The sequence below is a fragment of the Martes martes genome (genome assembly GCF_963455335.1).
Source record: "Martes martes genome assembly, chromosome: 9".
Classification (NCBI taxonomy): Eukaryota; Metazoa; Chordata; class Mammalia; order Carnivora; family Mustelidae; genus Martes; species Martes martes.
Window position 1 is genome coordinate 64,901,210 of NC_137896.1, and position 21,415 is coordinate 64,922,624.

At 50.1% G+C, this 21,415-nt stretch overlaps 2 protein-coding genes across 10 annotated transcripts; both read right to left on the reverse strand.

The window, feature by feature from the left end:
• Positions 1-1,313: 1,313 nt before the first annotated feature.
• Positions 1,314-6,827, reverse strand: ANKRD23 (ankyrin repeat domain 23). Of its 7 annotated transcripts, none has more exons than XR_013967406.1 (10): positions 6,682-6,827; positions 5,233-5,379; positions 4,917-5,045; positions 4,001-4,126; positions 3,623-3,721; positions 3,438-3,536; positions 3,246-3,344; positions 3,018-3,116; positions 2,364-2,932; positions 1,314-1,622 (listed from the first exon to the last, which is right to left on the reverse strand). XR_013967406.1 is itself a non-coding variant. In XM_080813507.1 (9 exons), exons 1-9 carry the CDS (start codon positions 6,706-6,708, stop codon positions 2,837-2,839), a joined length of 921 nt encoding a protein of 306 aa, XP_080669633.1. In that variant the 5' UTR covers positions 6,709-6,827; the 3' UTR covers positions 1,318-2,836. The 7 variants fall into 7 exon arrangements, 3 of the variants coding, with proteins under 3 accessions (XP_080669633.1, XP_080669632.1, XP_080669634.1); XR_013967407.1 differs by having other exon boundaries at positions 1,314-2,219; XR_013967408.1 differs by having other exon boundaries at positions 1,314-1,451; positions 1,531-2,932.
• Positions 5,243-21,115, reverse strand: ANKRD39 (ankyrin repeat domain 39). 3 transcript variants are annotated; one of them, XR_013967410.1, is made up of 5 exons: positions 20,726-21,115; positions 15,334-15,437; positions 14,724-14,927; positions 9,444-9,655; positions 5,243-5,379 (listed from the first exon to the last, which is right to left on the reverse strand). XR_013967410.1 is itself a non-coding variant. In XM_080813510.1 (5 exons), exons 1-4 carry the CDS (start codon positions 20,823-20,825, stop codon positions 12,150-12,152), a joined length of 474 nt encoding a protein of 157 aa, XP_080669636.1. In that variant the 5' UTR covers positions 20,826-20,845; the 3' UTR covers positions 9,531-9,655; positions 12,130-12,149. The 3 variants fall into 3 exon arrangements, 2 of the variants coding, with proteins under 2 accessions (XP_080669635.1, XP_080669636.1); XM_080813510.1 differs by lacking the exon at positions 5,243-5,379 and adding an exon at positions 12,130-12,215 and having other exon boundaries at positions 9,531-9,655; positions 20,726-20,845; XM_080813509.1 differs by lacking the exon at positions 5,243-5,379 and having other exon boundaries at positions 9,262-9,655.
• Between the last annotated feature and the right edge of the window lie 300 nt (positions 21,116-21,415).

Below are 21,415 nucleotides of genomic sequence, written 5' to 3' on the forward strand. Positions count from 1 at the left end.
CACTGAGCAGGGAGCCCAGTGTGGGGCTCAGTCCCCAGACTCCAGGATCAGAACCTGATCCAAAGGCAGACATTTAACCCACCGAGCCACCCAGGTGCCCCAGTTGCTGGAGCTTTTATAGTAAGTCTTGAAATTGGGTAGACTGGCTCCTCCCACTTTATTTTTCAAAATTGTTTTAGCTATGAGTTTTTATTTTTTTAAATTTTATTTGAGTTAGAGAGAGCACAGGGCGGGGCAGAGGGAGAGGGAGAAGCAGGCTCCCCACTGAGCAGGGAGCCCAATGTGGGGCTTGATCCCAGGACCCTGAGATCATGACCTGAGCCAAATTCAAGAATTGGATGCTTAACCAACTGAGCTACCCAGGCACCCCTTAACCATGTTTTTAAACCATCTTATTAACTAAATTTACAAAACAATCTTGCTGGGTTATTTGGTTGGAGCTGCATTAAACCTGTGTATCAATTTGACAAAGAATAGACATCTTTACTAGATCTCATCTTCCAGTCCACAAACAAGGTAGGTCTCATTTATTTAAGTCTTCATTGACTTCATTTATCAGTGTGTTGTAGGTTTCAACATACAAGTCCTTAAGTGTTAGTGTTACTTCTAAGTGTTTTTATATATATATTTTTTTTAAAGATTTTATTTATTTATTTGACAGACAGATCACAAGTAGGCAGAGAGGCAGGCAGAGAGAGAAGGGAGGAAGCAGGCTCCCTGCTGGGCAGAGAGCCCGACGCGGGGCTCGATCCCAGGACGCTGGGATCATGACCTGAGCCGAAGGCAGCGGCTTTAACCCACTGAGCCACCCAGGCGCCCCAGTGTTTTTAAAGGCAGCTTTAAGTGTATTGTGCTCTTTTGTGTTCATGTAGTCATTGCTAATATGTAGAAATAGGTCTTTGTAGGTTTATCTTCTGAGATCTTGCCAAATTCCCTTATTCCAGGTGTTTTTTGTACATTCCTAAGGATTTCCTAAGTAGACAGGTATGTCCTCTGCATGATAATGATACCTGGGTCCCCACCCCTAGAGACTGACTTAATTAGCTTGCACATAAGGACTTTAAAAACCTTCCCTTGTGATTGTGACAAGCAGCCAAGGCTGAGAACCACTGCTCTTTGAACTAGTCCATCAATGAGTGGAGAGATGCCTTGAGCACAGAGCCAAGTGCCTGCACTCCCCACTAGGCATTCTCGGGCCTGTCTTGCTGTCAGGCCAGTATGGTTCACAGGTTGAGCTTTGCTGCTGAGGAAGACCAGGCCCTGGGCCTAATGACCTGCTGCCCCATCCCCCACCCCAAACAGACAACTAGGCTATGATGGATAGTCAACAGTTTTAATGAACAAAAAATACCGAAGTGTATAAAAAGGTGTTTTTGACTGTCATGTAAGGGTCCCCATCTTCTAGATGGGGCGATGTCTTCTCCAGGAACTTGAACCTGTTTCTCTTACGGCTCCAGCACCGGGGGGGGGGAACTGTCACCACAGTTCCGTGCAGGGTCGGAGCTGCCCGCGGAAGAGAAGGTGTGTGGCTCCTGGTGGGAGCTGTAGTCGCTTTTTCATATAGTCAGAATAGCCTTGTGCTTGGCCCAAGAAGGCTGCCAGTGTTAGACTGGAAGGAACTGCTGCAAAATGGATGTCCATATGGGTACTTTATATATGGGAAGGAGGCTGACCTTGCATCTAAAGCTGGTCCCTCAGCCTGCGGTTCTCCCTTTAGGGCAGAGTTCCTTAAGATTCACTTTCTGCCACTTTAGGACCCAGCCCCGCCAGCGGTATGGGTCTACACCAGTGTGACGTGAAACAAAAAAGGCAGTGAAGGAAGGAACCTTGAGGAGAACTGGGGTGAGTCTGGGTCCTGAATCTGCCATCACTCAGCATAGTGGGGGAAGCAGATGTGCCCCTTGCTCTCCTCTGCTTCCCCTCTGGGGCTGAGCCACAAGCACCTCTGTGTCCTGTCCCAGCGGTGGGGGGGAAGCCAAGCAGGTGCGGCTGCGCTGTCCAGGCCAGAGCTCAAGTTCTAGTGCTAGGTGATGCCCAAGGCAAAGTAGGGTTACGGGCCACCACCCCAAGAGTTGGGTGGGCCACAAGCAATCCCCAGCTCCCAGGCATTTCACCCCTACAAGGAGCGCTGTCAGCTGGCCAACTAGAGAGCAGCAGGCAGGCTGACCAAGGCCTTCAGACCATAGGCACGAGGTTTCCCTAAAACAAAAGAGCTCTAGCTGCTCAGCTGTAGGGCTTCTGAGGCAACCGGGCTGGTACCAGACGGGGCCTGCAGGGGGCCCTAACCCTGTTGGGCACCTGCTCCCGAAGGCCAAACCCAACTCCAGAAGCCCTACAGGCAGAGCAGGCTAGAGCCACTCTACCTGCTGTCAGGGTTGCTGCTGACAGGAACGGAGTCCCCAAGAAACCCCTGCCAGGAGGGCCTTGGTCAGCTGCAGAAGCGTGCCATAGCAGTGTGGCCTGGATGGCAGCTGCGGCCTGAAGCCCCACCGGGCAGGAAACCGGCCCTTGAGGGAGGATCAAGGGACGCCGAGTGCCCAGCCCTGGGCAGCTCAAGGCTCAGGATTCCAGTTTTGCTCCAACCTGGACCGCCACTCTCCTGCACTGTTCCTCAACTGGACCCGTGCTGTGTCCCGCTTCTCTGGGGTCCCCTGCCTCAGCCGTTCCTTGTGCACAGCCTGGTGGAGAACCAGGGAGGCCGGCTTTGTCCCCTGCTGGGCAGTGCTGGGCTGAGGGGACGACCCAAGAGGGGTGCGGATCACTGTGAGGGCATGAGGAGGGGAGGAGAAGGGGAGGTGGAATGGTGGCTGAGAAGTGACCCTGCAGGCTGCACTCGCTAGGACCGAGTGCGGGGGTGGCCCACATGGGCCTGCAGTGCTTCCCGGATGCCCCGCTGCCAGTCTCGCGCCAGCTCCACTGGGGTCACCGAAGCCTGGGAACAAGGACCCTGGGTCAGTCATTCCTTCTTCAGAGCCCCCACCCTCCGCAGACCAAGGGGCCGGGTTGCAGGCTCCTACCGCGTTCCGCACACCCAGCTGGGCTCCATAGAGCAGCAGCACCTTCATGGCCTTGTAGTGGCCGAGCCGCACTGCCTCATGCAGACCTGTGTCCCCTTCCTGCCAGGAAAGGGCAGGGTCATCCTCCTGACTCCTCCCCCCCCCGCCCCCGCAGGGTACAGTCCATGGGAACACCCCCGAGCTCAGGCCCCTGGTGGAGCAGATCCAAACCAAACAGCAAGCGCCTGCCTTGTCCTGGGCATCGATGTGGGCGCCACACGCAATGAGATGCTCCAGGCAGTCACAGTGTCGCGTGCGCACGGCCACGTGCAGTGGGGTGCTCCAAATCTGGGGGGTGAGAATCCGTGTCACCCCCAGGGTGGAGGGACTGTGCTTTCTCTTTCCCGGGACGAGGCCAATCCCCAGCCGCGTACCCCTCACCTTGTCCCGGGCGTTCACCTGGGCTCCCTGGTTAAGCAGCTGTTTGAGGACATCCAGGTGTCCTCCACGGCAGGCCCAGAACATGGGTGTCCTGTCCAGCTACAAGACGAAAGTATCCATGCACGGGCATGCTAGGGTGAGGGACAGGGCCCCTGCCGTGAGGATGGGCCCTCCCTGCTTCTCACCGAGTCTCGAGCGTCCACAGCGGCACCTGCCTCCAGCAGCTTGTTCACCAGCTGGCCGTGACCCTTCAGACAGGCCCAGTGCAAGGCTGTACGGTGCAGCTGTGGGTGGAGGTGGGAGATCGGCAAGAGAGCACGGCTGCCCCCTGCAGGCCCTTCCTGGGTCCTATTCCCAGCACTAGGTTCCCCGAACACGCATCTGCTCCCTCCTCCCTGCTTGCACCAAGGGCCCCACCATTCCCAGCTCAGGAAGCACCACAGGCTCGTGCTGCAGAACAGGAAAGCCTGGCCGTTTCCCAGGCCAAGACTGGAACACGCAGAGGGTGGCACCCCTGCAGCTGGGACACTGCAGTCTGAGTCCCCCACCCACCCACTAACTACCTTGTCATGGGCATTGGGGTCCCCTCCATCTGTCAGGTACTTGTCAATCAAGGCCTCCTGGTTCTCTGCAGCTGCCTTCAGGAACATCTCCAGGTCCACAGACTCCGGCTGGGCCTGGGGCTGCAGCTGGATATGTTAGAGGATGAGACCAAATCACTTTCTCAAACCGCAGGGCTCTGGGGCACCGCCATATCACCACTCGAGCCAAGCAGCTCCCGAGAGCCAGCCGAGGACTACATTTGGTCTGCGGCTGGTACAAACCATAATTCTTAACCACCCCCGCACCCCCCCGCCAATTCGGACTGGTGAGGCATCCATTATCCCCATCATGGGTTGCCATGTTCCTTCCCCCCTGCAGTTTGTTGAAGTCCCAACTCCAGGACCTCAGAATGTGGGCTTATTTGGAAATAGGGTCATCACGGCTGTAATTAAAATGAAGTCACAGTGGAGTAAAGGGGGCCCTAATCCAGTATGACTGGTGTCCTTAATGAAAGCGGACAAGTGGACACAGCGTGCACAGTGACAGTGCTGTGTGAGCTCAGGTAGAGATCGGGGCGATGCACCCACAAGCTGAAGAACACCGAAGCCAGCCACCAAGCACCTAAAGCTTGAAGACTGGCAGAGACAGATTCTCCTCCACAGTCCTCAGAAGGAACCAACCCTGCCATCACTTTGATCTCAGAGTTCCAGCTTCCAGAACTGGGAGAATAAATTTCTGTTTTCTAAGCCACTGTGTGTGTGGTCCCCAGCAAACAGCCACAAGGGCTGTGGGGCCTCCAGAACGGAGCCTCCAGCTGAGCAGGCCCCGACAGCATCCGCTCTTCCCCAAACCCTCCCTCGGCGACACAAAGCAGCTTCCTCACAAACTCAAGCCCTAGGTGTTGACCCCTCCACGTGGCCCTGACTTCTCACTCACCTTAACCATGGACTCAGGTGCCCTGGGGGGGACTCTGCGTTTCAGTCGCTTTTCTCTCCGTCTTTGAACCAAGTTTTCCAAGTCAGTCAGAGTCTCCAGATTGAGTCTGGAGCTGTTAAATCTCTCAAGCTGGGGCACAAGAGCAGGCCAGCGGTCAGCCACGGGGCGCCAAAGCCTTGGGGGCAGGCTCCTGGTGGGTCCGGCCCTTGTCTCTCCCACCTACAAGAGGGACCCCAGCCACCTGAGGTCCTCACTGCTCAGAGCCTGTCCGCCCCAGGGTTGGCATCCGTCACCCCCCATCCCCACCACTGCTCACTTTCTTCTTCTTCTCTTCTTCCAGTTTCCACTGCTCCCGGGCCATGGCCTCTTGGGCTCCCCGCCTCCAGGCCCCGGGCCCGCCTCCAGGATCAGGAACTCCATGTCCACATCCCAACACTTTACTTCCAACCCTGTCTCCACATACCTGTAGGAGCAGGATAAGGATAAAGACTCAGAAAAATGAGGAAGCCTTAGAAAACACAGCTGTGCAGTACAGGGGTCCTGACAAGAGCTGACCTAGAGATTAGTGTTGTGGATGTCAGAGTGGCCTGAGCCTTCGCGAAGCTTCCTGGCGCTCTGCTGGCATGCCTCCTGATGCCTGTGGCTCTTGGCTCTCTCCCACTGTAGTGCTGCCCGGGGCCCAGGAGGATAACTGCCGCCTACCTTGTCCTGTCAGCAGGACACAGGGTTGGGGGCATGACACCACATCTATTTATACTGGTGGGCTTGTGTCCAGGTACACTCAGTATAGATGACACCTCAGCCTCCCTCCTTGGCTGTTGTCCTTACATTCCTACCAGATCACGCCATACTGCCACCTGACCCTGAGCTCAGAGGGACAGAGATGCCTCCTGGGTAAAATGCTGAATTCCTGGGTTCGAATCTCAGCTCATGAAGCTCTGTCTCTTCAACACTTCAATGGGGTAAAACTAGCACCTCGCTCAAGGGGCTGGGAGGAGGAAACCGGGGCAGAACCCGCCATACAGTGATCTGTTCTTCCTTCCTGCCCCTACCAGGGGTTCAGGAGCTGGGAGCACTGAGGAACAAGCATGCTAGAGGAGAGGGAAAAGGCTAGAATAGAAATGATAGGATGGCAGAGCCTAGGGCTTCCAGCCACGGAAAACAAACTACGTTCTTTTCTATAGTACATGCTGGCAACCTCCTTCCCGGGACAGCTGTACCAGGCGGGGTCGGCTGAGGTCCTGGCCCACCACAGTGGGGCTTGCAGGCCAGCGTGACTCCTGGGCCCCACGTCACCAAAACAGACACCCCAAAGTGTCACCGGTGTGACCGTTTCTCTCACTCCCAGGGAACTCAAGAGCACCCTTCTTCCTCCTCTACCAAAGTAGCCAGACCCTCTGGACCATTTCCAGAGCAACAGCTATCACAGCAGCAGAGCTAAACCCACCCTGCGGCCACACTCGTCTTCTGAAGTAGCCTGCTATTTCCTGTTCTGCCCCCCCAGTCCAGGGCAACAGTCCTAAACTCAAGGGTTGTCATGTCCACACCATCACCTGGTATCTTCCCGTTGCTTCCATCTCTCACTGCCTCGCAGAACCAGACAGACACAGCAGAAAACAACTGCATGTTTCCGCTCTTGCACCTATGCTCTGACCCCAGGACACAGCCACCTGCCTGCCTCCCGCAGGACCTCCTCATTCTGCTGGGCTGGCCTGGGGACGTCTAGACCATGACCTGCCTCCCACCGCCTGCTGCATGTCCTTACCAACTGCTGGATGCTGATGATATCCATGGTCCCCCCTGCTCTTCACGCCCCCAGTGAGAGGTGCTGAGCTGCTCAGCCCTTTTATAGAGAGCGGTCTCCTGGGGGCAGGGCCGGCCAGGGGCTTGTGTCTGGGCCAGATAGCTCAGTGGTTCTGTAACACGGACCAAAATACCAGTGTGGGCGTGCAGCCCACTGAAGGCAGGAGCCACCCTGGGCTGAGTCAGGTGCACCCTCGGATACCCACTCTCCTGCACCTGTGCTATCCTCTACACCTGCTCATCAGTTCGACCAACAAACGTAGCCAGGGGGTGCCTGGGCCACTAGAAAAATGTCGAGTGTGAGCCTCCATGTTGCCACAGGTCTCAGCGCCTGAGACCCTGAAAGACCTTGGGAAGGAAAGGCCAAGAGGCTGACCTCTGCGTGAAGAATCCGCATGGCACCTACAGGAGGAAATTAGGCTTCAAGCGGCTTCCCCGCTCCCAGACAGCTTCAAGGCTGCCCTCCATACTCCTGCTGCGTTCCTTCCCCTGGCGCCCCCTGCTTCTCCCTCACCACTCCGATAGCCAGCGTATTAAACTACACCCTGGCCAGGAGCCAAGTCCAGCCTGTCATCAGCACCTCCCACCCCTTGAAAAGCCTTCCATGCCCCACACATGCAGGTCCCCTCCCCGATGCTCTCCTGGGCAGGGAAGATGCCATCCCACAGAGAAGCTGGACTGAGATTGGCTCTGGGTCCAAGTATGGAATGTTAATCTAGTCACAAAGCAAGCTGTCGCAAGCCACCAAACTTCCTCATTTAAGATGCCCAGCATGCCCTTCACCCAGCTATGCCTTGAATTCTGTCCTGACCTTTGAAAGGAAACCTGATAGTAAGTAAGACTCCAGAACTGGGAGCTACATGAGCAGGGATGACCAGGAGAGGGAGGGAGAATTACAGGTCAAGGACAGCCCAGGCCCTGAAGGGCTGGGAATGGTTCCACTCAGAGCTGGCTTCTCAGTAAATACATCCGAGTTTTGAGACTTAGAGAATCCAGAGCTTTTATTTTTTTTTTTTAAAGATTTTATTTATTTATTTATTTATTTATTTGACAGAGAGAGAGATCACAAGTAGGCAGAGAGGCAGGCAGAGAGAGAGAGAGGAGGAAGCAGGCTCCCTGCTGAGCGGAGAGCCCCATATGGGGCTGGATTGCAGGACCCTGGGATCATGACCTGAGCTGAAGGCAGAGGCTTTAACCCACTGAGCCACCCAGGCGCCCCGAATCCAGAGCTTTTAAAAGAAACTCAGTCCTTATGCGTTAGGGTTTTTTGGTCAAAGATGCTTTCTTACCGTTGGTTATGAAGAGGGAAAGTTGCCTAGACTAGAGTGAGAGTAAATAAGAAAAGCAAGACAGCTCTGGACTCCCCAGTCCACCAACTACAACTCCTCTTCTTCAACATTCAAGGACAAGGGCATTTTGCACCAACAGAGTTCATCTGAAATTCTCACCAGAAAACTAGTTTCTTCCACAGGAAATTGACTGGTATTAATTCTTACCAAAAAACCCACTCCTTGTAAAAAACCCAAATGTAACAAATAAAGCTCAAGATGCTCCTGACAAACCCCTCTCACCACAGCAGACCCAGGGCCACCCACAGGTACTGGTGTAATACACCCTCCTGACTTGTTCCCTGTAATCGTGTGCATGTACATGCAGGTTTCCATAGACCTGTTTTAAGAGGCATCATACTGTGACTGTAACTCAGCACCTTTCCGCGTTAGTCTACACTGTACTCCAATGACCCTTGTACCAGAATTTAATCATTTCCCTAGCTGGGAGCACTTAGCTTACCTCCTTTCTTCCTTACATTACAGCACATGCTCTAATGCACAACTCTGTAGATGTCTCTGTAAATAACTATCTTTGTACACGTGGACATTTCTCTAGGTAGCTACAGAGAAATCAAATTATTGGCCCTACTCACCTAAATTTTAACAGAAATTGCCAAACTCCTGTCTATGGTAGGTGTACCAATTTTCATGAGGAGACATCAACAAAGTGATGGTAAGAAAGAAAAACATATATATATATATATATATATATATATACAAAATATATTAATATACACATATATATAAATAAACAAGATTAATTTCCAGAATATATAACCCCTATGAATCAATAAAAGGAAGAAAATCTTTAAACATGCCACATGTATGGACAGAAAGTTCAGAGAAGGTAGGTGGCCACTAGCAACGCACAACAAAGCAAAAGCACTAAATCTATCAGGTTGTTAAAATCAAAGAAAGTAGAAGTGGGTGCTCTGAGACACTCCGGGGCCCTCTATCTACTCGCTCATCTAACCTCCACAAGGCCTCTGAGGCAGGCCCTCAGAGTTACAATCATCCTCACCACAGATGAGGAACCAGGGGCAGATGGGCAAAGTGACCTTTGGGTCACTTTGGGAAAGTGACCTTTCCCAGGGGCACTCAGCTAGAAAGCAGCTTTTGTCAGATGTCCCACAGTTTCTTCTAATACTTACATAGTTCTGTTTTTATACTTGGGTCTTTAATCTACTTGAAGTTTATTTTCGTGCATGGGATGAGGTAAGGATACAGTTTTATTTTTCCAAACAGACAGATGTTTCCACATGAGCTAATTTAGAGTATGATCATCTGTCCAGGCTTAAGCACCTGCAGCCCCACATCTACTCCCTCGCTCCCACAGCGGCCAGAATGGGGCTCTTCGGGCCTCAACGTCCCACCCTGCAGCATGGATGCACACCAAGACAGGGGGTAGGAGTGCTAGTCTGGGTCCTCTTGCATGGCAGCCCAAGACAGAAAGGTGGTGGCTCAGGTGGCCAGCAGGTCCCACAGGTCACTGTTGCAGGGCAGCAGGTCACATGCTAGGCGCGCCTTCCGATCCCGGACAGCCTTCAGGGTTGGGCTGTGTTCCAAGAGCAGGGAGCAAATGTCCATATGACCCTTCTCAGCAGCCTGTGGAGAAAGATGCCGGATTCAAAAGCCATAATCCCACTGGGCCCTGCCCTTTCTTGCTCCACTTCGGGGAATCTCTTGGTCCTCAAACAGGTCTTATGGAAATGGAAGACACTGGCTATCTGAGCAGATTTCCCCTAATTCCGAGGCACCTCGGTGGCTCAGATGGCTGAGTGTCTGCCTTCAGCTCAAGTCATGATCTCCGGGTCCTGGCTTGACGGGGCGTCTCCTTCTCCCTCTCCCTCTGCCTCTCCCGCTGCTTGTGTTCTCTTTCTCAAAATAATAAAATCTTAAATAAATATTAAAAAAATAAAAAATAAATAGATTTCTCCTAATTCCTACCAAAGTCCAACAACTTGCATAAACATTGGTGGAATTATCTAGTGCTCTTCCTGGCAGTTAGCTTGAGTTTTTCTTTCTTGTGTTCTCTGCTCAGCAGCCATTCTTCTCTGTCCAGGTTTGCACATTAAAAATAAATATAGACAGGCACCTGGCCAGCTCAGTTGATGGAGCATGTGACTCTTGGTCTTGGGATTGTGAGTTTGAGCCCCATGCTGGGTGCAGAGATTACTTAAAAATAAAATCTTTAAACAAACAAAAACAAATATAGAACCCTGGATCTCTAAGTATCTTTTATAAATGTTCAGTCCTCTATCAGCTGGGCACCATAGGCACAAGATATACCAGACACAGCCTCTGCCCTCCAGGAGTGTTCAGATGAGCACAGAAAAATGGGTTCAGGTACTTGGCTTTCTCCTCTTCCTTTGAAATACACTATCTCAACTTGGATGTCAATTTTTAACCTACCTTCTCCAGAAAAGATTAAAGTGATTTACACAGATTAGCTTATATAACTTCCATAATAACCATCAGAGGTAGGAACTATCATCATTCCCATTTTACAGATGAAGAAACTGAGGTTCATACACGGAAAGTGACTTGGCCAACATCACAGAGCTTGTGTGGCAGCTTGGGGATCCTAAACCAGGTCTGTCTGACTGCCACGTCTCGACTCTTAACAACTGTGTTACACCACTCTATTCCCTCTCAACAGTCAGACTGATGCACCACGGGGGTTTCTGAGAGGTGTCAAAATTCGTATTAGTAGCAAATACCACCTCAAATTTGAATCCAGATATTTAGCCAGTCCTCCTAATAAGTACAGACCTAAGGTTCCCAGTTTTGTTGCCTCAATTCAGGCAGTGGAATGTTGTGAGCAGTTCTGGGGTGCATTCTGGGGAGATGCGAGATGCAGTCTGAAGAATTTTGTACAATAAAAGGTACCGTTACAAAGTAGCTTATTTTTTAAAAAAAGAAAGAATTCGTAACTCCTCCCACATCTGCATCCCCTGAACGAAAGGGCTGGAGATTGCAAGAAGGCCTCAGGCTGTAAGACGGGCCAGCACCAGGCACGCAGTGTCCTGCTGGTACAAACCCTCCAGGGGACTTATACCATCCCAGCAACACCAGTGCGGACCATCGAGAAAGCAGCAATCTGCCTCTTCAGCTAGCAAGGATCTTAAAAGAAAATAAAATGACATCTAGTTGTTCACTCAGCAAATATTCATTGGGCACCTGTGCTGAGAGCTGGAGCCACCACAGTGAACAAGATCAAGTCTTCACTCTCTCTCGGAAGAAAGAGCTCAGACAGAATCTCAAGAGGGAGAAAAACTACGAGAAGTCAAGTGCAGGGTACTTTTGCGCCGTTGGGGGAGCCACCCACACCTGAGAACAGGGAGGCCCTCTGCGGGTGTGATACAGAAGCTGAGATCCAGAAAGGACAGCAACAAGCCAGGTGAAAACCGGGAGGGGAGAGGCATCCGGACAGGGATAGTGTGACATGTAAGGCTCTGAAGTGTCACCGTGATGGGTCAAGAAACTGGCCTGAGGATAAAAGACAAGGGGATGAAGATAGGGACATGTAGCTGTTCAGTTGGAAGAACATGAAGTCCTGATCTCGGAGTGGTGAGTTTGAGCCTCACGCTGGGCACAGAGATGGCTTAACTAAAACAAAAAAAAAGAAAGAAAGAAAGAAAAAGAAAGAAAGCAAGAAAGAAGGAAACTGGAGGAGGGAAACGCTGACATCTTCCCATGAATGCACACAAGTGTAATATATCTGCAAATCCTTGGTCTGTGAAATATTCACATCTGGCTTCCTAAAAATTAATCTGGTCCTTGAAATACCCCCCAACCAACTTCTTACTGTGATTAGAACACTTCACATGAGATCTGACCTCTTAACAAATCAATCAATCTACTTATAATTTTTTGGTAATTGTTCTTTTTGTTTAATGATAGCCATCCCCCGCCTTCCACACTCAACGTGGGCTTGAACTTATAACCCTGAGATCACAATCCCCATACTCTACTGGCTGATCCAGCCGGGCTCGCGCCCTTCCTAACAAACTTACAGTGTACCACCCAGCGCGGTCACCCACAGGCGCAGTGTGATCTGCTGCGCTTCATCTACTTACCTCAGGGACACTGCGCCAGCTCAACAGCACCTCCAGATCGTCCCGGCCACCACCGTCCCACTCCGCTTCTGTGTCGGGACTGTTTTCTAAACAGGCACACCCCATTTTATTGCCCTCTGCTTTACTGCACTGTGCAGACACTGTGTTTTTACACAGTGAAGGTCTGTGGCGACCCCACACCGGGCAAGTCTGTAGGTGCCATTTTCCCAACAGCGTCTGCTCACTTCATATCTGGACACATTTTCGTTAATTCCTAAACTATTTCAAACTTTTTCATCATTGTATCTGTCATCTGTGGTCACTGATCTGATACTACTACTGTAATTATTTTGGGATGCCAGGAGCCGCACCCATATTAGACAGCGAACTTCCTTTTTTTTTTTTTTTTAAAGGTTTATTTATTTATTTATTTGACAGAGAGATCACAGTAGACAGAGAGGCAGGCAGAGAGAGGGAAGCAGGCTCCCTGCTGTGCAGAGAGCCCCATGTGGGACTCGATCCCAGGACCCTGAGATCATGACCTGAGCTGAAGGCAGCAGCTTAACCCACTGAACCACCCAGGTGTCCCAGCGAACTTCCTTTATAAACTTGTGTCCTGACTGCTGCTCTGGCACCTGTTCCCCAGTCTTTCTCTCTTCCTTGTGGCTCCCTATTCCCAGAAACACGACATTGAAAGTAAGTCAATTAATAACCCAGCAATGGCCTTTCAGCGCTCAAGCAGAAAGGAAGAGTCAATCAATGTGGCGAAGTTCATTGCTGTCTTATCGTAAGGATCAATGTGCCCCAGCAATTTCTTAAACCTTCAGCAACTACTACCCTGACCTCCCTGATACCCTATGCAGGTATCCCCATCGAGGTAAGGCCCTCTACCAGTTAAAAGATTACAACTTGCTGAAAGGTCTGATGATGGTTGGCATTTTTTTTTTTTTTTTTTTTAAGATTTTATTTATTTGCCAGAGAGAGAGTACACACAAGCAGGCAGAGAGGCAGGCAGAGGCAGTGAGAGAAGCAGGCTCCCTGCGGAGCAAGGAACCCGATGCGGGACTCGATCCCAGGACCCTGGGATCATGACCTGAGCCGAAGGCAGCGGCTTAACCAACTGAGCCACCCAGGCGTCCCATGGTTGGCATTTTTTGGCAAGAAAGTATTTTCAAAAAGGTACATACAACAATTTTTTTTTTACATAATGCTAGGGTACACTAAATAGACTACAGTATAGGATAAATATAACCTTTATGTGCACTGGGAAACAAAAAACTCCTCCAACTTGCTTTATTATGGTGGTTGGCCTATCTCTGAGGTGTGCCTGTGCCTCAGATAAGAGGTATCATGACACATAAAAACCAAAACAAAACCTGTTAAAAATTTTTTTTTTTTTTTTGGTCAGAAGGAATGGGAGAGAGAGAGAGTGCACAAGCAGGGGGAGGAGAGGAACATCAGGCAGGGCATCTGATGTGGGGCTCGATTCCAGGACCCTGAGATCTTGGACCCTGCGTGAGGCAGATGCTTAACCGACTGTGCCACCCAGTCTTCCTATATTTCTTAAATATCTCTACTAGTGTCTCTACCAAAGTGTTACCCCTATTCCCATCATACTTTAAAAAATATGTATATTTATCATTCAATAGTCAAAAGTACAAAAGAAATAAAAATAAGAACTCTTTGGGGGGGTAACATTTCAAAGCTGCTGTCACTGAGCAAGCACCTTTCTGTCCTAACATGTTTCTGGAGTCCAAGTTGATTGCCAGGGATCTGCCAACCTTTAGGTGTCTGTCCTGCCTGAGGTGACCGAGGAGAATGTGCGGAGTAGGAACACTGGCTCCTAATCGCTCTCCTCCTGGAAAAAAGCTCATCGGTGTGTCTTATCTTCTAGTGGCTGAGAACTGGCCATGCGAGATGCTAGAGGGAGTAGAATGTAGTGTGATTATAGAGCACTGTCTGAGAGCCAGGTCTCTAATAGGACAGAGTGGGCACAAATTTTCGGTGGACCGCAAAAAGCGTCTGCCACGGGTTCTCCCGGTACATCATGCAGTCAACTACTTAAATTTTTCTCTTAAAATTCACAAAAGAATGCATTTACAGATATATGCCAAAAATATGCATAAACCACTTCTCTAAAATACATAAGCAATCAGTAAAAGTGATTCTTTAGCAGGGTGTCCTGGAAGACTGAGGGAGCAGGGGTCAGGGTAGAAGGGAAATGTTTTCATGCTGAACTGTTTTGTATCCTCAAACTCCTCCAATGTGTAGGAATTTCCGGTCAGAAGAAAGTTAAAGTGATCACCCTGGCTACCGTATGGAAAGCAGGCTACGGGGGTAGGCGTGAGTAGGTGTGAGCTTCAGAAAACTAACTTCATAGAAAAGCATTCATGACAGATTATGAAAGCAAAGAAAAAAAATGATGCTGTACATGTAATTCTAATTTACATGCACAGGGGAAATGCTGGCCTGTTACACATTAACCCTCAGGTGATGATTGGTAAGCACTGACATCACAAGTGCTTTTCTGCTTTCCCCATGTTTTCTACAGTGAACATGTTATCACGTTTATAATGACAACAACCAAGTTCATGAAGTGGGGGAGGGCGGCATACCTTATGCAGACTGGTCATGCCATCGTCATCTACCAACCTAGGGTTGGACCCGTGAGACAGCAGGAGCCGTGCGATTTCGGTGTGCCCACAGTAGCTGGCCCGGTGCAGAGCTGTGGCGCCCCCATGGGTTTGGGCATTACACTTAGCCCCACTTTCCAGCAGGAACTGGCATACGGCATAGTGCCCGTTGCGGCTGGCATAGTGCTGCAGGGAAGAGAGACTGAGGTCAGATGGCAGAGCCCAGGCAGACAACAAGGGCGGTGGGCAGGTGAGAGCATGGGCTCTAGAGCAAGAGGATATCAATGACCTCAGGGGCTACCTCCGTTAGCCGTGGGACCTAGCCAAGCTTCTTCATTTCTAGTATCAGTTTCTTCAACAGGAAAATGGGGATAATAATCATTCCTACCTCGCAGGATTGTTAGGTAAATGAAATTAAATAAATGATATAAAGCACTTAATACTTAAGGAAGAAACAAACCAAGAACAAGGTTCATGCAATGCTTAAAACTGAAAACCTGCTGGGAGAAAAGAAAAGGTGAACTAAAGGCAACATGACCCCTTCCAAACGGAGAGCAAGTATCCCGAGTGCCGGTTTCCCTCCCCAACTCACCAGAGCAGTGTAGCCAGCCGAGTCGGGCTGGCTAGGGTCTGTTGCCTTCTGGATGAAATATTTGACTCGGCCTAGGTCTCCATTCAGGGCTGCCGACCAGATTCCTGTGGAAAGACAACTGAAGTGCTGAATAATGCCGAGTGACTAGAGACTTTCAGTGCTTCCTTTACCTCTTCACCTCTATTTTCTCATCTATACAATGGGGATTTATTCATTCAACCAATATTAACTGAGGGGCACCCGGGTGGCTCAATTAGTTGAGCTCCTGACTCTTGGTTTGGGCTGAAGTCATGATCTTAGGGTCCTGGGATCGAGCCTAGAGTCAGGCTCGGCACTCAGCTTGAGATTCTCTCTCTCCCTCTGCCCCTCCCGTCCGTCCGTCCATCCATCCATCAATAAATAAATAAATAAAATCTTAAAAAAATTTAACTGAGATCTCTGTGCTAAGGACTGTCCTAGCAGCTGGTGCTACAGTTGTGAACAAGATAGACAGGAGTTTTGTCGAATCAGGACAGTATGGTTGGGCAGACATAAATCCCTTCTTCCCATTTTATTTTATTTTATTTTATTTTTCCTTCTTCCCATTTTAAACACACAAATATTAAATAAAGTAATGTTTAAAATGTCTGAATATAGAAGCAAACTCAAAAGCAAGAAAAGGACACTGCCAGTTGCCAGAAGAAGGTGAAAAACATAGCCAAAGTGGTGAGCAGGTGGTCCACCTGTAGAATCCTGGAAGTCTGTGTAAATGGACACACACCTTAGAGGCTTTGGCTTGAACAACTAGGCAGGGTCTGGAGCAAAGGCTGCACGTCACGTGCATGGCCAGGAAGAGACACAACAAAGTTCTGTACACAAAGCTGGGAGGCAGAAGTACCACCTCATGCATGAACCGGGCCTGGAAAAATTTCTACTTTCCTGTTCTGAATAGCAGCAGAAAGCAAGCTGCCAGGCCCAGGCACTTCACTCATTCAGCAAGTATTTACTGCATACTTATCATGCATCTGGCACTGTTCTGGGAACTAGGGGTCAGCCAAGAATTAAAGGTCCCCAATCCCCGGGGCTGCCCCCAAAATTTTGGTCTCATGGAGGTTACTTTGGTTACTTTCTTTTTTTTTTTTTTTAATGATTTTTTTTAAAGATTTTATTTATTTGACAGACAGATCACAAGTAGGCAGAGAAAGAAGGGAGGAAGCAGGCTCCCTGCCGAGCAGAGAGCCCGATGCGGGGCTCGATCCCAGGATGCCGGGATCATGACCTGAGCCGAAGGCAGCGGTCTTAATCCACTGAGCCACCCAGGCACCCCTTCTTCTTTTTAAATTTATTTATTTATTTGAGAGAGAGAGCGAGAGAAAGCATGAGAGGTGGGAAGGTCAGAGAGAGAAGCAGACTCCCCACGGAGCAGGGAGCCTGATGCGGGACTCGATCCCCCGACTCTGGGATCATGACCTGAGCCAAAGGCAGTGGCTTAATCAACTGAGCCACCCACGCACCCTGGAGGTTACTTGTTACTTTCTTTTTCTCTCTTCTTTTGTTTTGAAGATTTTATTTATTTATTTGACAAACAGAGATCACAAGTAGGCAGAGAGGCAGGCAGAGATACAGAGGAGGAAGCAGGCTCCCTGCTGAGCAGAGAGCCCAATGTGGGGCTCAATCCCAGGACCCTGGGATCATAACCTGAGCTGAAGGCAGAGGCTTTAACTCACTGAGCCACCCCGAAGGTTACTTTCTAATTAAGGAAACAGATAAGGAAAAAAAATGAAATAAGTCAGGTGGTGCTAAGTGCTATGAAGAAAAATAAAACAGAGAAGGGATACAAGTAGTGGTCAGGGATGGCATCTCTGATAAGATGACATTTGAAGAGAAACTTAAATGAGAAAGGCACCATTTCAATAGGTGTGAGAAGACAGCAAAGGCAGAAGAAACCTAAAAAATCAGATACCATGACCCACTCAACTTGGAGATATGGGATATATATTTATATTTATTTCTTCTTGCATTTTTCCCGTCATGTAAATTTTATTAACTGCATATTTTTTCCAGGTTTATGGAGAAAGAGTTGACATACATCACTGTACAGGGGGACATATCTATTCACAGCCTTAGGGAGCAAGACCCACAAGCTAAGGATCTGTCATAAAAATAGGTCAAGTGGATGCTATACGGACTGCACAGAAGCAACTTTTAAAAAATGTCCTATGGGGGCACCTGGATAGCTCAGTGGGTTAAAGCCTCTGCCTTAGGCTCAGGTTGTGATCCCGGGGTCCTCGGATGGAGCCCCGCATCGGGCTCTCTGCTCAGCAGGGAGCCTGCTTCCCTTCCTCTCTCTGCCTGCCTCTCTGCCTACTTGTGAGCGCGCTCTCTCTGTCGAATAAATAAATAAATAAATATCTTAAAAAAAAAAAAAAAGTCCTATGAGGATACCTCCACAAGCCAACACAGGTGTGGCTCTGTTGCAGATAATCTCTAACAAGGGAATACACCCCCCACACCCCACCAGCTCAAAAATTAAAAACTGCAAAACAAGAAGTAATCCACCACCACATGAGATAGTCAGCAAATACAACAAATGGAAAAATGCATACTTCAAAATGAGCCATAAGAACACAATCTAAAAGACTTCAAAACAATATTTAATGTGTTCACAAAGAAAAAGGAATACAATCCACAAAACAACAGAACATTAGTGAGAAAAAAAAAGGACAGGGAGATCTGAAACAAGTCAGGGGCGTGTGGCTAGCTCAGCCAGTAGAGCATGTGACCCTTGATCTCGGGGTCATGAGTTTGAGCCCCAGGCTGGGTGTAGAGATTACTTTTAAAGTCAGTAAATTAAAAGAATAGAATCATTGAAATAAAACAATAATAGATGGTTGGGCAGTACTGCAGACCCACCGGGGAGGGAATGAGTGACTTGGAAATCACCTAGAATGCAGAATGGTAAAGAGAAAAATATTGAAGAGAGGTAAGGAAACACAAAAGGCAAAATGTACCAACATATGTCTAACAGGAGTTTCAAACAACAGAAAAGAGAGAAACTGGACAGAATGGGAGAGAAGAAATGTCTTAAGAGATAACATCTGAGAATTATTCTCAAGTAAAGACAACCATGAGTTCTCAGATGAAAACCACATTAAATAAATCCCAAGGAGAATTAAACAAACTATTTACTATGGTAAAATGACCAAACATCAAGCATCGAGAGAACATCTGAGTTACCAAAAAGAAAAGCTCATTAGTCACTGAAGAATTATAATCAGATTATCAGGATTTTTTTAAGTTTATTTTTTTAATACTCTCCACAATGACTCTGAGATCAAGAATCACTCGCTCTTCCGACTGAGCCACCCAGGCGCTCCCAGCTAAATTCTTAACAGCAGTAGAAGAAGAAAAATAATATTCCCAAAGGTCTGAGGGGGGGAAATACATTGTCAGTCTAGAATTTTATACCTGACTAAGTAAGCTACCAGTTGAAAGAGAGAGAGAGAGAGAGAGAGAGATGGAGAATCATACTCACCGAAAAAACTTTCAAAGGATATATTTTAGGGAAGGGGAAAATGAACCCAGAGACAAGATATGAAGAAGGGAAAAAAAAAAAGCCCACGTGATAAGGATCTTTCCCTCCTGTGGGAAATAAATAATGAGTAAGCAAACAAAGTAGCATCAGGTTGTAAAAACTGCTTTGATAAGAGCAAGGTGATAGAAAAACCTGGAGGGGAAGGGGCCCTACTTTGAACAGGGCAAGGCTTCTTTCTCAACAGCTGCACAACTGGCAGCCCAGGCCACTTAATTCTTTGTTACAAGGAACTGTCCCGTGCATTGTAGGCTGCAGATCAGCATCCCTGGCCTCTACCTACTATTTGACCGTAGCACCCTCCCAGTTTTAACACCTGAAATTGTTTCTAGTCATTGCCAAAGACCCTTAAGGGTCAGAACTGCACCCTCCCCACCCAACTGAGAACTACTAGAATGGGGTGTTGCCCATCCCCTAAATTGAAAACTACCATAATTCGGTGTCCAGGGTCCCTCTCTCTGAGGAGGTGACATTTGAACCAAGACCAGAATGAAAAGCATTAGCTAGCCTAATGCTGCAGGAAGTTCATTCCAAGGAGCTGGGACAGCAAGTACCATGGCTTTAAGTGAGAAAGAGATCTTGCATGTCTCAGAAACCAAAATAAGCCCAGTGTGGCCAAAGCATAGTGAGTGGGGAAAGAAAAGATTGAGAAAGTGGGGGCGGAGAAGTAGAATAGGCAGCAAGAACATCACACAGTTGTGTGGGCCATGAAGGGAATCTGAACTTATTCTGAAAACAATGAAATTATCTGATTTAATATTTTCTTTTTTTTTTTAAGATTTTATTTATTTATTTGACAGTTCACAAGTAGGAAGAGAAACAGGCAGAGAGAGAGGAGGAAGCAGGCTCCCTGCTGAGCAGAGAGCCCGATGTGGGGCTCGATCCCAGGACCCTGGGATCATGACCTGAGCTGAAGGCAGAGGCTTTAACCCACTGAGCCACCCAGGCGCCCCTGATTTAATATTTTCAAAAGGTTACTCTGGCTTCTGTGTGGAGTAAAAAACTTTGGAGGGCAGCAGTGGGAGGAGGAAGGCCCAGGAGGGAATTGCTTCAGGAGCCCAGAGGGTGGCGACGTGGAAGAAGGTAAGCTGGTGCACGAGCCACTTAAGAGTAAGTTAGATCAGAACGCACATAAAGCAGTAGCATCCACCCAGGGCTGATGAAAATGTTATTACTGCATAAGCTGCCTCTGCACTGACACACGGTACACAGCCTCCGAGGAAGAGCGGACTTGTTTTTCAGCTCTACTCTTTTCCTTACAGGCGATATAATCTCCTTAGAGTGTGGGGGGTAAAGGAGTTACCTCTCCGGGCCCCAAAGCTAAGAGATATCACCACCGGCGTGGAGGGCCAGGTGTGCCATATCTAAAGCATACATGGCCTGCCACATCAGGGCTCACATCGGTCAGCACGTTAGTTCCCTTGGCAGCGCAGCCCACCCCCCCCGAAGCTCCATGCCCTCGGGGTGGCTGCAGTACCCCGACTGCAGATTCTGCTTTCTGACACCCCCCCACACACCCCCACACCCACGCCCAGCCACCCGCGCGGGCCCGAGCCTCCCGGGGGCGCACAAGCTAAGGGGCCGGGCCCCGCCCCACCACTTGGGGAAGTTACTGAAACCAGGCTCTCGGCTTCCCAACCTAGACCCGAGACCAAGTTTCTAGTGGCCGGGCTCGTGCCAGGTCCCTGGCGGGGTCTCAATGATGCGGGGGCTGTAAGCCCACAGCCCGCCCGCGCTCCCATCACGCCCACTGCGGCCCTCCGGGCCCCGCTTCTCGGCCATCTCCTTGTCCAGCGACCTAGAGAGAGCCGGGAGTCTCACCTCTGTCGAAGTCCATCTCGTCCAGCGTCTGCTGCACGCCGGACGCTGCACCCGGCCAGGAGCAGCACGGGCCGTCCGCACAAGGCCGCGGCGCCGCCATGTCAACCCTGGAGCTAGCTCCGCCCCGGCTGTTGTGCGCACGCGCGGCCGCGGCGGGGCGGGGGGGCGGGGCCGACGCAGCAGCCCCAGAGCCAGGGCCTGGGATCGGTCCGCACGGCGGCGGCGCCAGTCCTCGGAGGTCAACCCCGGGGGCTTTGGTTCGGGAACCAACCGAGGCGGCGGGGCGGGGCTTGTGGCACTGCACCGTGCTCCGAGACCGCCGCGCGAGGGCGCCCCAGGCTAAGCAGAGTGCAGAGGATGCTGCGCTGGTTCACCAGATCTGGACTGCAGGCGGACGGCCCCCGGGCTGCCAGCCTTGTAGGGTGTGGGGACGCAGTGGGCGGATCGGCCGCCCGCCAGAGCCCAGCCCTCCACGATTCCCTGCGTCCCACTGGTTTCCCTAGGGCAGGGAGTCGCCGGGCGCGCCCCAAGGTCCGCCCCATTTCTCGGCACCACCCCAGGCCCAGTGACCTCGCTTCCCCTTCCCTGCTCCCGCGCCTCCTGCCCATTTCCTGAAAACCCGTGGGAGGCAGGTGGCCAGCACCTTTGCCACTAGGAGCACATACGCCCCAAGGGCAAGAACAGAGCCTT